The 18,325-nt window shown below is 40.7% G+C and overlaps 1 protein-coding gene across 2 annotated transcripts in view; it reads right to left on the bottom strand.

Moving 5' to 3' along the window:
• pacs1b (phosphofurin acidic cluster sorting protein 1b) overlaps nucleotides 1–18,325 on the bottom strand; it is a 91,327-nt gene that overhangs the window by 18,092 nt on the left and 54,910 nt on the right. For both annotated transcript variants that reach the window (XM_023965820.2, XM_023965821.2), the window contains exons 4-8: nucleotides 16,756–16,881; nucleotides 8,393–8,537; nucleotides 8,222–8,313; nucleotides 4,454–4,531; nucleotides 1,988–2,047 (exon numbers count right to left, since the gene is read on the bottom strand). In XM_023965820.2, coding sequence (XP_023821588.1) covers nucleotides 1,988–2,047; nucleotides 4,454–4,531; nucleotides 8,222–8,313; nucleotides 8,393–8,537; nucleotides 16,756–16,881 — 501 coding nt within the window. The remainder of the gene's footprint in view (nucleotides 1–1,987; nucleotides 2,048–4,453; nucleotides 4,532–8,221; nucleotides 8,314–8,392; nucleotides 8,538–16,755; nucleotides 16,882–18,325) is intronic.

Genomic DNA, 18,325 nt, shown 5'->3' with positions numbered 1-18,325 from the left:
AAAAATAAAAGATGAGAAAACAAAATGGCTGAGAATAAGATTATGCGGGAAATTTAGAGAAAAAAGTGAAAATGCAACAATAGCTTTAGAAGTGTGTTCTGGATCATTGTTGTGTTGGAAAAGTGATTGATGACAAAGTGCATGAAGTGATGGCAGCATCTTCTCTTTCAGTATAGAGCAGTGCATTGTTTATTCATGATACCATCAATGAAATGCAACTCCCCCACACCAGTAGCATTCATGCAGCCCCACATAAGGACACTGCCACCACCATGTTTCCCTGTAGGCACCATGTTTTTTTTTTAAATCCTCAGCCTTGCGATGCCATACAGTTTTAAAACCATTAGTTCCAAAAACAGTGATCTTTGTCTCATCACTACAAAGTATTGAGTCCCAGTAGTCTTAATCTTTTTCAGCATGGGCCCAGGCTAATTCTAGGCATGTTTTTTGTGCTTGGGCTTTCGGAGAGGCTTCCTTCGTGGACGATAACCATGCATGCTGTTTCCCTGCAGTGTGCGCCGTATGGTGTCACAGGAACAGTCACTTCAGTTTCTTACATTTTTGTATCACTTTTGCTATAGTATTTGGACTGATATGTAAACCTTTGCTGATCTCCTTGTAGCCCTCATCTTTTTTGTGAAAGGAAATGATTTCCATTCTCAGATTTTGTGGCATTTCTTTTCCATGGGGAGCCATTTCTGACACCATGAATTGGGAAGGGCTTTTATTTGTTAAGGAATGCACTTTTATAGTCACTTGTGTGCTGGACAGCTCTTAAATGACTCATTAGACTCATCTGTGGTTGAATGCCTGTTAATTAGAATTTTGTAGTCTGAAGTTTGGCTTTTCTCCTAAGACTATGACTGGGGTGTACTCCTTTTTGCAACATGGGCTTGAATTAATTTGTTAGGAAAATCCCTTTTTTGTGTACAAATTAGCATATCTTCTTCCAGTCAATGGCCCACCTTTGTAGGTGTGTTTTGTAGTATAGAATTTCACAGAAAATGTTGATTCTGAAAAGGGAATAAAGGTTTTCTGACAAATGAAGTGAGGTGTACTCATTTATGCTGAGCACTGTATATTAAATCTGGTTTATGAAGGGTTTTTTCAGGCATAAAAGTAGCTTTATAAAACACTAGGGTGTGAAAAGGAAAGAAATCAAACTAAATACACCTGCTGCCTGTAAAACAGATTGTTTTTCAATATATGCAGTTTTTTTCTCTGCATGACATTTTTGTCAAAAAGCAAACTTTAAATTATTTTTTTATTGTTTATCACTAGTTAATCCTTATTGATATAAGGATTTAATGCATATTTGTTTCAGTAAAAAAAGGTAGTCTTTTTTTCTTATTGAATGCAATACATTTCCATAAAAAACATAAAAAATTATTTTAAAATAATAATAAAAATATAAAAAACTATATTGAAAACAGACTGCAAGCCACAAAGTTGACCAAACCCACGACGTGAGCATCCAGCAGGTCACCCACAGACTTTGCTCCTCTGTACCCAATATTGTCGTCTGGATTGACTCGTAAAAAAATAAGCTGTTCATATTGGTCAATATTAAATACTTCCCGAACATCTTACTTGTAGATAAAGTAAGTCGATGCTTCAAAGAAAGGTATATGTTCATAAAAAGGTTAGAGATCAAAAGTGTCTTTTTTTAAGTATTACATTTCTGTAATGTTATTAAACCTGACATAAGAAAACACTTTCAATTATTATTTATGGCTTAGTTCTTATTGTTGAGAGATTAATCATCAACTTAAACTTTATAAATAAAAGGAATATACCTGATTTGCTTTCAAACATATATATGATTTTTCCAGAGAAATGTTTGGCTAGTAGAAATGTAATTTGGCTGGTAGACTTTGGATGTTACCTGCCACCCCAGCTAGTAAGCAAAAAAAATGATTCCAAAACAGCAGACACTTCAAATGTCCCATTTAAGGTCAACTGTGAAAGAAGAGGGAAAGCGACTGACCTCATCTGTGACTTTAAACCTTTTCAGAAGGGCAACAAACTTCTGTTTGATGTTGGGTTGCTGTGGAAACAAACAAAACACAAGATGATGAGTACAGCTCAGAAAAAGTAAGGATCTTCCCACGAGGACAGGCTTGGCCTTTGATCACTTAGAGGAACAGGATGAAGAAAAAAAGAGGGAAAAATCCAATTTTTTTAGCAAGGAAAAAGGATTTTTAATATGACAGTTTTAGGATTTGTTATTAAAGTGGATCAAGTGTGAACACAAGAGTTACTGATGCCATAAAAAGCGGACATCTCTCCCATAAAAAAAGCTTTGCAGGAATAACTTCAAAGCTTTTTTTTATTCATCTGAAGCCACTGAAAAAGGAAAACAAAGTTTATACAGAATGCTAATGAGGACTGATTTAATGGAGTTTTTTCATTGTTCAAAAACCGTATTTTGGTAAAAAAAAAAAAAAAAGTTATTTAAAATAAATGCATAAATGTTCTCCTTTTTTGGCTTCTGTGGGTGAATTTTATCATCTTTGCTGCCTGCTGTTAAGTGCAGGTTAGACACTCAGCAGAAGTTTGCTCTGTGCTTTTAGGGATGAAAGCAGCTGCTGAAGCTGACACTTGAGAGTCCTTGGAGAGCATTAACAATCAGCTGAAAGACAGAAAGCTGCACATTTACATGCGACACTAGAAAGCCTGCAAGCAAGTGTCAGTGACATACTGCACGTCAGCCTTTTCAAGGAAATTAAAAGAAAAAAAAAGTAAAACAAAATTTCATTTTTACATAAATATTAGCATGAAAACTGATATACATTAGAGAAAAAAGTCTGTAAATCACAGATTCTGCAAATGTTACACTTAAAAGATGAGTTTGGTCTGTAATGTTCATCACAGGAACAGAACAACTGTGAGAGGCTAAATGTAAAAAAATGAATCCAGGAAATTGTATTTTAATTTTTAAAGAATTTATTTGCATAATGCTGCAGAAAATAGGTACACAGCAGCAATAAGTATGTTCCTCACAGACCTGTTACTTCTTCAAGAAGTTCTTCTATCCTCCACATGTTACCTGTATTAATATGACCTATCTGAACTGGTTATCTGTATAAAAGAGACCTATTTACACCCTTTAGCAGTCAGACTCATTTTGTGCCAAAATCTGTGATTTTGCAATTTTTATGTTTTCCACATTATGGGAAAATGAACTTTTTTTCCAGCGATTTACTCGAAATTCCCCACACATGCAGCTAGCTTAAGTCTACAACCACCTCTGGAGTTTCAGTTTGGTCTTCCTTTGACCTCAGGAGTCAATGCCATCTTAAATTTACAAAAAAAAGCACCTTCAGTACCAGCTACAAACAAAAACTCGTCATTGGGATTTTTATCAATCGTCTTATAACTTTTCAGGTATTAATAGACAAAAACTGGAAAAAATGTTGCAATTAAAAGTTATAGATTTTGAACGGCGTGCGCATGGCAAGCTTGCAAAAGTGGCGTACTCCTATCATTCATACATTTTTCAACGGAATACTGTGAAGATTTAATGGATGTATTAATGGCTAGAACTGAACAAATCGAAATACATCGGATACGAACATATAAGGAATGTGGGCATTGCTAGCAAAAAATCTCTGTTGCTAATTCGTCTGAAACTGACATCGAACTGTTCATTATCCCCAGGCAACCAAAGCATAAAATGGTTGCTATGGAGATAAAATCAACAGAAAAAAATTGGAATTTCTATCAACTTATCACATGTAGCTCTTAACAGTATGATCATCTGAAGCAATGCGTTTTTCTGAGTTGTCTTGCAGTGAGTTGATGATGCTGATTGCAATGTTAGCACTTTTAGCCACATTAGCATAACTAACATAGTATACATAATTAGCATCTTAAGCAATTTGTTTTTCTAAGTCAGTTGATGATGCTGTTCGCAATGCTAGGACTTTTAACCACATTAGGCAGTAAGAAACCACACACTTCCCACAGCGGGGGTATTTATAAGGGCTTAACCTCTGTTCACACATCACTGTGTAATGATTAGTTGGCAGAATTCTGTATCCTTTGAGGGGTTTTATCGTTGCACAGTATTTCTTTCTTGCAGATACACTGATTTGATCAATCATCTGCAGTCTGGTTCCGGTATCAGTGGAGCATTTGTGTGTGAGGTTCGCTGCAGGTGCTTGCAGTGACTCGTTTATGTGAGTTAGACATTTGGAGAGGCAGAGGGAGAAAACAGAATCAGTGCGATCGACACGAGAAGGCAGAGCTGACGAGAGAGCAAAGGCTCAGTGAGGAGGCAGACCAAGGGGAGGTTTGTGGGGTGCAGTCAAATGAAATTGATGTGTGAGGGCTTCTGCAAGGAAGAGGTTAGCCACAAATTAAATCAGGAGTCAACAAACACAGACGGAGGACAGCGGGACAGGGAGAAAGATGCATGGACTGATGAGACGAGGCTTTGCTTTATTCTTACTCGGGTGATTGCCGCGTTGGAAGGGAGCTTACGTCTCGGCTTCTTCTTCCTTACCTCATCTTCTTCGTCATACAGATACTAAAGGAGACAGAAAACGGAAAGATAGAAGTAGAATTCTGAAAGTTTTTGTTTAATTTTTAAAACATTTCATTTTCATACACAGTTGCTTTACATACAGTGAGGTCAATAAGTATTTGATCACCCAGTGATTTAGCAAGTTCTCCCACTTAGAAAACATGGAGGGGTCTAAAATTTTCATCATAGGTGCATTTCCACAGTGAGAGACAGAATCTGAAGAAACATTCAGAAAAGTTGTACGACTTTTTAAACAATTTATTTGTATATTACTGTGATAAATAAGTATTTGATCACTTGAGTTAATCAACTTTAATATTTGGTACAGAAGCCTTTGTTAAATATTACAGAGGTCAAATGGTTCCTGTAGTTCTTCACTAGGTTTCTAACCACTGCAGCAGGGATTTTGGCCCACTCCTCCATACAGATCCTCTCTAGATCTGTCAGGGTTCGGGGCTGTCACTGAGCAACACGGAGTTTCAGCTCCCTCCAAAGATTCTCTATTGGATTTAGGTCTGGAGACTGGCTAGGCCCCTCCAGAACCTTGATATGCTTCTTACGGAGCCACTCCTTGGTTTCCTTGGCTGTGTGCTTCAGCTCATTGACCAGCTCCTCCCGTGTAGTCCCGGGCTGATTCTTCACCTTCCTTAGCATCATCGATACCCCACGAGGTGAGAGCTTGCGAGGGACCTCAGTCCGAAGGACATTGACAGTCATCATTAGCCTCTTCCATTTTCTGACAATTGCTCCAACAGTTGTTCGTTTCTCACCAAGCTGCTTGGCAATTGCCCCGTACCCACTTCCAGCTTTGTGAAGGTCTACAATTTTGTCTCTTGTGTCTTTTGACAGCTCTTTGGTTTTGCCCATGTTGGTAGTTAGACTTCTGACTGATTGTGGGGTGCACAGGTGCCTTTATGCAAGCTAACGACCTCAAACAGGTGCCACTAATTCAGAATCATGAGCAGAGTGGAGTTGGACTATTTAAAAGCAGAGCAGCAGATCTTTGCCGGTCGGAAATCTATCTGATAATCAAGTGATCAAATACTTATTTGTCACAGTAATATACAAATAAATTGTTTAAAAAAATCGTACAACGTGATTTCTGGATGTTTCTTCAGATTCTGTCTCTCACTGTGGAAATGCACCTATGATGAACATTTTACGCACCTCCATGTTTTCTAAGTGGGAGAACTTGCTAAATCACAGGGTGATCAAATACTTATTGACCTCGCTGTAGATAAAAGACTTTATTATATATATTGTTTTCATAAAAAGTAAAATTTTACACTTTTAATATGCACGCAACTAATCTATGTGTGCAGAGAAAAAATTTTGTTTTACAAAAATAGAAAAAAAATAGAAACACTAGTCAAACATGTAGTTGTAGAGTCGGACAAGGGAGAGGATCCCTCCTTCATGTGGACATTCCTGAAGTTTCTTCTTTTTCTTTCTGGAAATCGTTTTCTGTTTTTGTTTTTTCTAGGATTTTTTTTTTTTACCGAGGAGGGTCTAAGAGCACAGATGCCCCGTTTAGTTTAGTCTGTTTAGCCATTACCTAGTATATTTTATGAGTGATTTCATGTTCTTATACAATTAATGGTATGAAGCCCATTGAGAAGACTATTGTTGTAATATTGGGCTGTAGAAATGAAATTGAATTAAATTCACACTTATCTTGCAACAGTCCTGATTTTAAACCTTTATTTATTTGGCTTCATATTAACAGCAGGTTAACATCTGGTCCAACTCTTAGTAGAAATGCTGGATTAATTTGATAATGTCATCAGGTTTTCTTCAAATAAAAAATTTAATGGAATTTACTCAAAAAAATTATCTTTTTTACTTTTATTGAGCCTAAATGTGTGTGTGTGTGTGTGAAGGGGGTGCATCGTGGTGTAGTGGTCACACCAAGAAGGCCCTGGTTCAAATCATAGCTGGGTTCTTTGTGGAGTTTGAACATACTCCTTGTGCATGTGTGGGTTTTGCTTCATAAGTTTATCGGCGACTCCAAGGGTGTATTCAGATTGGACACATTTGGTCTGCTTAAATTGAACCAGAGTTCGTTTCCTCCGATAATCCGCAGCAAATTTTTTAGTCTGAACACACCCAAGCGCACCCTTGTCCAAGACCAGGAACCCCTCTTGGACCCATGTTTTGAGGTGGTCTCAATTTGTTTCCAATTGAACCGAGCTTTGGTTCACTCTAAGTCTGAATACAATCCTTCTCGAAACGGAACAACTGAAACAAAACGACCACCTTAGCTAGTCGTCACGTGATGTAAAAAGAGTCGGAATGTAGAAGTTTTTTTTAAACACTGCTGAAAACACGTTTTACATGCTTTTCTGTGTGTCGTTACGTGGCATCATCCTAAACAACGCCACAATGATGAGACACAGTAACTCAATAAAATGTGATCGGATGAATGCAAGCTCATTAAAACAATGCATAATGTGATACACATTGCTTCTTTAACTGTTTTACAGAGAATCTATATTTCATAAACACTTGTCAGTACCTTCATAGCCGTCTTTAAGTAACCGCCCTGCAGTATTCCTCAGCCGGACCAAAGTACCAGTAAAAAGTTTTGCCCTACCCTTGTAATACCTAACCAATGAGAGAAGAGTAGGGCTGCACGGTATGAGGGAAAACTCGTGATTTGAGATATTAGTGATCAATATTGCGATAACGATATAACTTGCTATAAATGAACAAAACAACGAAATAGATAATTTCCAATTCACTGCAAAAGTTTAATTTAAAACAGAGTCAACATAATTTAAATTACAGTCCAAATGACCCTTGTGTATCGTAAAGTAATCCTGACAATTACTTCACGATACATTTACCACATGCACAACAACGGTACATTCTATTTTCAGGATGTCCCTTAAGGGGGGTCACACGTTAGCAACAAGAGCAAGAGCAAGACACACCTGCACTTCACTGCGGCTGCACCTCTCTACCATTGCAGGTCATCTCCTGTACAGGTCCATGTGACTAAGGTTTTGGGTGTGAATTTGAGTGTGCGTAATTGTGTGGCGCAGCGACAAACTGGCCACTTGTCTAGGGTGTACCCCACCTTTGCCTATCTGTAGCTGGAATAGGCTGTTTGTAGTTTTTTCATTGTGCACCTGGCACATCATCACGGCTGGATGGCTCATTGGAGGTCTGGCACAAGGGAAATGAAGGTTTGATTCCCAGGGGCGCAATGAACTTCATACAGTGTGGGTCATTGGGCAAGACCCTTTGCACTACTACCTAAATATGTAGCCACAAGGGGACCCAAGTCAGATAAAATACAGGGTTGTGTCAGGAATAGCAGAAATCTCTGCCAAACCACCTGTGCAAATCAGTGAAAGTTGATTCGCTGTGGCAATCCCTGAAGGGATTTGCCAAAAGATGAATGACAACCTGGTAGTTCTGTTGTGTGTTCACTCTTTTCAATCTCTTGCACATCATGCAAAAGAGAGTCTGACACAATAAAGAAATCGCAAACACCCTGCTGAAGCTTGCAGCAATTAAACGGGGAGCTTTAAACAAACAAGCAAAGAAAAATAAAGGAAATCCATCTTTCTGTGGTTTCTTTCTATTTTGTCACATCAAAATAATCCCAATTATTTTTTTATGGAAGCAGGGGAGCACCCAGTAGCTGGCTGGGCAGACCAACTTGAGGTGGAAAAGTCCAAACCGCACCTGTCCATGAATGGGGTCGTCGCTGCCTTCCTGTTCTGACGAGTAGCTTTCTTCATCCTCCTCGGAGTAGTTGTCGATGTCTGGGGAACGGTCTAAATAAATCCAGGGTAAAAGACAGTAAGGACCAGTGTAAGGAAAAGAGCAATGAGCGATGGTTGTAAACGCACGCACCAGACATCTTGGCCTTGGGTCCCTCGTGGTCGATGGGCTGGCTGCTCAAGGAGTACACTCTAATCTCAGCCACGGGCACGGAGGCGTCTTTCAGCTGGCTGTGGAGCCCCAGAACCTGGGCACCTTCGCTGGGGTGCTGCATCACCTTCAGTTTGCAAGAAAACAAGAATAACGTGTTAAACGTATTTATGTAGATGTCTCAACCAACCCAAAACTTGGGCTGCCAAAATAAAAGCATATATTGGGATAATGTGTAAAAAAAGTGTATTTTCTAAACCATGTCAGACATAACACACACAAACAGACACACACTTTCACACAGAGTGTGTGAGTGAGAACATGAGTGCGTGTGTGTATGTTTGAATGACATCCAGCTTCTATCAGTATTCTGATCACACTAGCGGCAGTGATGAAGTCTAAACAGCCTATTATAAAAACAGCCGTATCCACAGATTAAAAGGAAGATATTTTTCCTATACACCCATAAACATGTTTACAAATCTACGCTGGACTCTTTAGTCCTATTTTATCTCAATTCCACACAAAAAAAAAAACAATCACAGACCCTCTATTCTGGACCCTAGTTAAAGCCTTAGTCACACCTGAACAGGGGGTGACCCATATACTGTAGGTACAGCAGGTTTTTGGATTATTCCGGCCCATGGAGGGTCATAGGGTCATCGACAGAAGCGGACAGATCTTAAGGGGAGCGCAGGTGTGTCTTGCAGTTACCTTGAGGCTCGAATGGCCACCTCAAGAGATATAATAAAAATGGAAAGTTACATTGTTATGCATGTGGTATTGGTATTGTGAAGTATTCGTAGAACTAATAGAAGTTACACACACATACTTATGACTTAAAAGTGATGCTGTCATCCGGTGTCTTTACGCCACACTCTAGTCACTAGTAAAGTGCACGTACTGCCCCCTTATTGACAGCACACAAATGTTGAATGCACAGGCTGTGCAGGTGATACGCAAGTGCCTGCAGTACGCCTTTAGAATGCTGACACAAACGACACTCTGATTGTTTGATTTCCTTATTTCTAACAGCCAGGCTGGAGCGCACAACATACAAGGAGCTCACAAGGAGCGCGCACTTACCACTTGAACAGCACTAACAGGCCCCTTGTGCAGTGCTTAGGGTTTTGGGGGGCTAAAAAAATAAATAATCCGTACAACATGCCAGCGTCTCACCTACTTAACCCTCATGTGTTGTTTAAGTGTTCACTACGATCCTTCGACTGCAGCATGCCCGTAGTAAAAATATTCATGAACATTTTGGCCCCTATGTGCTCACAGAGTGGTCTACGCCCTTGATATTTTCTGCGGGTCTCAGATTTGCCCATTTTTCACTGCATGTATGTAGCCGTAAGGGCAGCTGTGACTAAGGATCAAGTCTCACAATCTCATAAAAAGCTTTACATGCCAAACTTTGACCCATCTTAAAAAGATTTTATAGTCTAGTCTTTCCTCTCAGAGCTAAGGTCAGTTTGTGTGGATATAAGGAATCTGCAGAATGCACCTTTTAGACCCTTTATGCCTTCAATTCTTATGAATTAAACTCTGTGGATACCTATTTTGACCCTTTTTTATTTCAGTTTTTGCATTTACCGCCATGTTATTTTGTGTAAATGGCCTTCACACGGGTTTTAGAAGCTCTTTTCATTTGCTTTATATCTCAGTTTGTGCGTTTTTGCATTTAAGCCAATGGAAAAAAAAAAAGTTGATTTAAATCATTAGTCTGGTTAACTTCAAAGAATATTTTTCAGAGTGTTCCGTGTTTACTTTGTAAGCACTCTGTATGTAAATGTAGAATTAAAAGTAGCATTCATAGAATACTGAGATTGTTGTTTGAATCAACATCTTCCGCAACTACAACAGAACAAGGGTTTGAACCTTTGGAGTGACTGCATTTTGAATCTCCTTTGTGATGCACTCTGCAGTCAACCTGTCAGCTGAAAGAGCATAATGTCATGGTTTGAGTTTGTTGTGTCTTGTTTTTCGTTTTAGTTCTTGTTCTGTCTTGTTTGGTTCTGTTTCCTGTTTTATTTTGAAAGGTTTCCTGTCTTGTCTTGTTTCTTGAGTTCTACTTCCTTTGGTCCCCATCTGCCCTGATCGTGTTCACCTGTGTCTTGTCTGCCCTGTCTGTATTTAAGTCTTGTCTTTGCCTTCCTCCTGTGCTGGTCCATTAGCCTTTGTCTCGGTGTTCACGTCTTCATGCCAAGTTCCTTGTTTCATGCCACGCCACAGTGAGTTTTTGGTTTTGGTTTTGTCATCCTGCTCTGCAGCGCCTTTTGTTTTGTATTAAACCCTCTAGTCCCTGAACCGTGTGCCTCCGCCTCTGCGTCTGGGTCCTACCGGTGTAGGTACCAGATGTTCTCGGGTTGCCGGATGTTCTCGGGGTCCTTCAGGGTCCTTCCAATGAGTTATATCACTAGAGGAGACATCACGTGGTTCCTCATGGGAGGCGAGCACCGCCATCTTGGTGAGGTCAAGTTTTGAAGACCAAACCACTTTTATAACATTTAATAAAGAGCTCTGTTTTTGCTTTCAATCACTTCATTATATGAAAAAGAAGAATGGCTTGAAATTGCTTAGTTTTGTTCAGAAATACAAACTTCACGAGTACCCCTAACTTAACTAGTATTAGACTACTTAGATTTTTTCTATGTTCCTTTATTTTATTTTACTTATGTTTTATTTGTGTGTTATGTTCATTGTTTCTTTTTTTACCCTCTATTCTTTATTTTCTATGTCAATATGTTATATTTGGCAATGGTGACTGATCTTCGAGGCAATATTGATTACATCGTTATTGTTCGTTGTTAACGTTAATGTCATTGTTAATGTATGATACCGCAATTGTCAATAAAGTTTTTAAAAAAACTTAGTGACGTTAACTCATTGGTCGTGGCAACTTACAGCCAATCAAATAGTGTGACGTCATCATTGGTCGAAGGACCCCGAAGGACCCCGAGAACATCCGGCAACCCGAGAACATCCGGTACCCACACCGGCTTTCTAGCCACCCTCACGCCGTGACACATAAAACACAACTTTATTTAACATGCAGGCACCATCAGAGGCAGTCAGCATGCACCAATGCAATTGAATAACATCCTATTTTAGAAGGACATGGCTTTTCATCCAACTGGCTGTCTGACGCATGCCAACATGGTGCACATCAGCTTTCATATATGCTTTTGTCTGACTTAGAGCAAAGCCTCTGATCGTTTTTGAGACATACCATACAGCAAACCCATTACCTGATTAAGTCTGTATGCCCTTCTTACTCCAGCCGGCCCTTTGCTAAAGCTCTGTCTTTTTATGAATTGCCAGTTCATTTTTTTATGGTCAGCCATGACTTCCAGCAGGCATTCATAAAGTGCAGCAAACGTCTACATGTGCACACAGAGCCATCCATCATCAATAGCTGTCTTTTCTCATCATTAGCTGCTCAGTAAGAACAGATTGCATGAAGCAGCCGATATAACGATGTCAACAAAAGAAAAAAAAAAAAGACTTCCTCTGAGAAATGTAGATTTACTGTGACATTTGTGACATTTGACCACCAGTCCAAACACTCAAATCCAGCATCCGGTTTTAAAGAGCACTCCCCGAAATTGGGTGTGTTGGATAAAGGTTAACTTTGAATATGCTTTGAGAGGCAGCAAAGTTAATGAAATGTTCTGATGGATAAAGTGGTGATATGAAAGTAGATGAGCTTGTAGGGCATCCAGCAATGACAGATATAAAGTGCAAAAACTAAAAATACGGCAAGGAATTTTCCCTCCTTTTTTTAAAAATCTGATTTTAAATGAAGTCCTTCTTCTTTCTCTTTCGGCTTTTCCCATCAGGGGTCGCCACAGCGAATCATCCTTTTCCACCTCACTCTATCATGGACATCTTCTACCCTAACATTAGCCAACTTCATGTCCTCTGTTAAGACATCCATGTATCTCCTCTTTGGCCGTCCTCTTGCCCTCCTGCCAGGCAGCTCCATCTCCAACATCCTTCTACCAATATATCCACTATCCCTCCTCTGAACATGTCCAAACCATCTCAGTCTGGCTTCTCTGACTTTGTCGCTGACACAGGCAACATGAGCCGTCCCTCTGATGTACTCGTTCCTTATCCTGTCTAACCTGGTCACTCCTAAGGAGAACCTCAACATCTTCATCTCCGCTACCTCCATCTCAGCCTCTTGTCTCTGTCTCACTGCTACCGTCTCTAACCCATAGAGCAGAGCTGGTCTCACCACTGTCTTGTACACCTTTCCTTTGAGTCTTGCTGGCACTCTTCTGTCACACAACACTCCTGACACTTTCCTCCAACCGCTCCAACCTGCCTGCACTCGCCTCTTCACCTCTTTTCCACAATCCCCATCACACTGAACTGTTGACCCCAAGTACTTAAACTCCTGCACCTTCTTCACCTCAGTCCCCTGTAACCTAACGCTTCTACCTTGATCCCTCTCGTTCAGACACATGTATTCTGTCTTACTACGACTGACCTTCATACCTCTTCTTTCCAGAGCAAACCTCCACCTCTCTAGCTGTTCCTCCACCTGCTCTCTACTCTCACTGCAAATTACAATGTCATCCGCAAACATCATTGTCCAGGGAGATTCCTGTCTTACCTCGTCTGTCAGCCTGTCCATCAGCATAGCAAACAAAAAAGGACTCAAAGCTGATCCTTGGTGTAGTCCCACCTCCACCTTGAACTCCTCTGTCTGACCTACAGCACATCTCACCACCGTCATACTTCTCTCATACATGTCCTGAACTACTCTGACATACTTCTCTGCCACTCCAGACGACCTCATACAGTACCACAGCTCCTCCCTCGGCACCCTGTCATACGCCTTCTCTAAATCTACGAACACACAATGCAGCTCCTTCTGACCTTCTCTGTACTTTTCCATCAACATTCTCAAAGCAAAAATGGCATCAGTGGTGCTCTTACGGGGCATGAAACCATACTGCTGCTCACAAATCTCCACCTTCTTCCTAAGCCTGGCTTCCACTACTCTTTCCCACAGCTTCATTGTGTGGCTCATCAACTTTATTCCTCTATAGTTGCTGCAGTTCTGCGTGTCACCCTTGTTCTTAAAGATTGGGACCAGAACGCTTCTCCTCCATTCCTCAGGCATCTTCTCACTCTCTAAAATCCTATTGAACAACCTTGTTAGAAATTCCACTGCTGTCTCTCCTAGGCACTTCCATACCTCCACAGGTACGTCATCAGGACCAACGGCCTTTCCGCTCTTCATCCTTTTCAGAGCCTTCCTAACCTCATCCTTTCCAATCTCTGCTACTTCCTGCTCCACAACAACCACATCTTCCTCCCTTCTTTCCCTGTCATTTTCCTCGTTCATCAGCTCCTCAAAATACTCCTTCCATCTTTTCTGTACACTCTCCTGGGTTGTTAGCACCTTTCCATCTCTGTCCTTAATCACCCTTATCTGTTGCACGTCCTTCCCATCTCTGTCTCTCTGTCTGGCTAGCCTGTACAAGTCCTTCTCTCCTTCCTTTGTGTCTAACCTGTCATATAGCTCATCGTAAGCTTTCTGTTTGGCCTTTGCCACCTCTCTCTTCACTTTACGCTGCGCTTCCTTGTACTCCTGTCTACCTTCCTCAGTCCTTTCTACATCCCACTTCCTTTTAGCCAACCTCTTCCTCTGGACGCATTCCTGTACTTCCTCATTCCACCACCAAGTCTCTTTACCGTCTTTCCTCTTTCCAGATGACACACCTAGCACCTTCCTACCTGTTTCCCTGATAATCTCTGCTGTAGTTTCCCAGTCCTCTGGAAGCTCATCCTGACCACCCAGGACCTGCCTCAACTTCTGCCTAAATTCCTCACAAGTTTCTTCATTCTGTAGCTTCCACCACTTGGTCTTCTTTTCTGTTTTCCCTCTCTTCTTCTTCCTGACCTCCAGAGTCATCTTACACACCACCATGCGGTGCTGTCTGGCTACACTCTCTCCTACCACCACTTTGCAGTCATTAACCTCTCTAAAATGACCTCGTCTACATAGGATGTAGTCCACCTGAGTACTCCTACCTCCACTTCTGTATGTCACTCTATGTTCCTCTCTCTTCTGGAAGTAAGTGTTGACTACAGCCATTTCCATCCTCTTCGCAAAGTCCACCACCATCTGTCCCTCCAGATTCCTTTCCTTCACACCAAACCTGCCCATCACCTCCTCATCACCTCTGTTGCCCTCACCAACATGCCCATTAAAGTCTGCTCCAATAACAACTCTCTCTCCTCTGGGAAAACTCTCTATGACCTCATCCAACTCACTCCAGAATCTCTCCTTCACTTCTAACTCACAGCCAACCTGTGGCGCATACCCACTGACTACATTCACCATCACCCCTTCAATTTCTAACTTTAGGCTCATCATCCTGTCTGAGACTCTTTTCACCTCTAGAACACTGTTTACAAACTCCCCCTTCAGAATCACTCCTACCCCGTTTCTCTTCCTATCAACACCATGATAGAACAGTTTGTATCCTTCTCCAATACTACGTGCCTTGCTGCCCTTCCACCTTGTCTCCTGCACACACAGTACATCTACCTTCCTTCTCTCCATCATGTCTGCCAGCTCTCTGCCTTTCCCTGTCATTGTGCCAACGTTAAGAGTCCCTATTCTCAAACCTATGTTCCTGCCTTTTCCCTTCTCTCTCTGGCCACGGACCCTTCTGCCTCCCCTCTTTCTTCCACCAACAGTAGTCAAATTTCCACCGACACCCTGTAGGTTAACAGCATCGGTGGCGGTCGTTGTTAACCCGGGCCTCGACCGATCCGGTATGTCTAAAGTGTTGTGGATGATTCGCATGGTTATTTTGGCAATTTTTTTACGCCGGATGCCCTTCCTGACGCAACCCTCTCTATTTATCCGGGCTTGGGACCGGCACAGAAGTTACTGGCTTGCAACCCCTGTGGCTAGATTATTTTAAATGAAGTCCTTAAAGTCCCATTTTGATCATCTTTAGATCTATTTAAGCATTCCCAGTGGTCTTTTTATTGTGATTATGCTGTTTTTATCTTACCGGTAAATCAAGAAACTTGTGTTGCTTTCTAGGACACTGTATCAGCAGAGTGGCAGGAGCTAGAAATTAGCATGGGTTCTGCACGGGACTGTTGCCAGGAAGTAAGCCTGCCCCCACTTCTTGTCCCCCATGTGATTATACACTCTCCCACTAGCTTACAGCCCCCATTAGTGGTGCAAAAAAATGGCGAGCAATATTAGAGCCATCCAGCTGAATAGTTTGAGCCAGATGCCAGCTCGGACAAGGAAAATGAACATGTACATTGATCTATTTGTCTACAAGTAGATGCATCAAAATGGGGCGGAGCAAGGAGCTTATGACACGCCCAGTGTCAGTCTTTTTCAAACGCCTATGATTTGAGAAAAAAATAGAAATACGTATAAAAACAATTTTAAGCTTAATTTTCTTCATAAATATCCTATCATCAGAAAAATGCCACAACAACATGTTTTGAACACAAAACGTTCAAAAACTGACTAAAAAACATCTCTGAAAAAATGCAAACAGTTCAGCACCCCTCATGTTGTTGAAGAAACTGTGACTAAAAGGCGAGACACAGGTCAAATGTAATGTGACTAAAAGGAAGCCATTTATCTTTCTTCACACAAACAAATCTATCATTTACTGTAACAGCAGTTCTTACACCTAAGTAAAAAATACTGCAAAAACTCTTAGCTTTGACAGTTTTTCCCCTCTAAACACTTGTTTTACCACTAAATCCTCCAAACTCAAGTTCTGTTCACACCGAACGTGATTTGTGCGTCAGTGTTAGGTCAATGTGCAGAGGGGATCAGAGATCCTTCTGTGTGATTTGAGCATCAGGTGTGGTGATCTGGCAGCAGCACGTTTTGGGTGTCACGGTGCATTTTATCGACTCTACCAATTGTAGAGCTTTTCAAATAAATAAACTTGATCTCTCAAAAGCAGCCGTGTCTTCGATGTATTGTAAATGAGAAATACAGTCAATGCTTCAATATAGCGATGAGGCCAAAAACTTTGGATAGTAGCCCCTCCAACTCATCTCTGAAGCATCAACTTTATGAACACATTTTTTGGGCAAGCGTCAAGCAGCATCAAAAGAGGCAGCAGAAGCAACTTTGATGTGAAAATCATTTTCAATGTGAACACTGCATTACACATTCATACATACACTCAGTTTAGACAGTTTTTGTGCTCTGAACACTTGTTCTGCCACTTAATTCTCCAAACTAAGCAGTGCCAGATCCTGGTGTAACTCAAAAAACAAAAGAAAGAATTTATAAACTGAATTGGATTTAAAACTAAAGGTAAGTGGGATACCTCTGCCATGTTGATAAGGCCCAGAGCCAGAGTCTTGTAGCCCAGGATAGTTCGGTTCTTGTATCTCTTCCGTCTCTGCAGCATGATCTGAAGCTTGTTGGCGTCCCTCTTCAAAAAGTGGGGGTACTGCATGTACAATGACAGGTGTTACAGGCATTACACAGTTTTTTTTACCCCCAATACACATTACTGGATGGATCTTGAGGATTTTGTTGCCAAAAAAAAATTTTACTGTCAAGAAACCCACCAGCATTCAGACCATCACCAAACCATTAATGAGGAACCTCACTGTTATTTTAACAAGGATGACTTGTGACAAGACTGTGCTGCTCAGTTGTAACGGGTTTCATCTCTGGAGCCTTGTCCTTCCAGCAACTTTTATGTATGATGTATACCATCTGGCTCAGTGCACACTGGAAGATCCACAGAGAAAACCTCTGTGACCTTTCAGCAGCATTTGGAAACATGGACATTCAAATGGATGATTTGGAGCATAAAAATCCTTACTGAGAAGTGGGTTAACAATGCTCTGTCTGAGAAAGCATGCTGCAAACTGCAAGTTTGTGTAAACAGGTTGGCACTTTACGCTGCAAACTTTCTCCTCTGGCTTTGCTTTAGACTGTGTCCACTGAGACAGAGAAAGTTTGGGTATTATACTAGACCTACCGGTACGGTAATCTGTTTTTTGTGAAGCAATTTCATTTTCTACAAAAACAAACAAAAGAACCTATAAATATAATATTCTCAATTGTTTTTCACAATCTTTCAACACATTGACTTTAAATTTTGGCAACATAATTTTTAGGATTTTTTGTGTCACAATGAGGTAAAAAAGTACAGAAAAAATACTGATTTAGTGTAAGATTTCCAAACAACAGCCGTATGGAAGAATTCAATCAAACTTTAATAGTAAGCCCCTTTAAAACAACTGGATTTAAAGGGAAATCCATTTTTAAAGCTTTTAACTGTATTATCATTTTTATTCTTCACAAACCCCAAAGTGGTATTTTGGTCCATTCATGCATTTCTGAGTATTCCTCTTAAAACCTGCGCTCTGAGACCTGCGCTCTGAGCACCAGCCCCTTCTAAACTACAAAAACAAGCAGGTTTTCACGAGGTGAGAAAGACCAGTGAGGAACATCTTTACCCAGGAAGAGTAGCAACGCCCCCAGGCTAACACACAAACACAAAACACTTTCCTTTTGTATGCACAATATGCACATCTATCTTTGTAAAAGTTAGGATGTTGACGGTTTTCATGGGTGAGACGCAGACACGCTGCTGAGGCATACTCTAGGATGAGGTCATGAAATGGAGCTAAAGCTGGTGCCTCAGAGATCAAATGAGCTTACTTCCTGGTTGACAGAACCCAGAAAAATAACAAATATTTAATAAACAATTCCTTCTTTTGTATGCGAAAGGTAATACATTATCATATACTTGGATTTGGTTTACTAGAAAAGGCTGAAGAAAGGCATGGTATAGGCCCTTTAAGTGGAATACCTACCGTCAGATAAATACATAAAAACAGCTCAGTGACAAAATGGCAACAAAAATAAAATCATAGAAT

The sequence above is a fragment of the Oryzias latipes genome, chromosome 18, assembly GCF_053564925.1.
Source record: "Oryzias latipes strain Hd-rR chromosome 18, Olatipes_Hd-rR_3.1".
NCBI lineage: Eukaryota > Metazoa > Chordata > Actinopteri > Beloniformes > Adrianichthyidae > Oryzias > Oryzias latipes.
The sequence above is the reverse complement of the archived record's forward strand: the minus strand, read 5'-3'. Positions and strand labels throughout refer to the sequence as shown.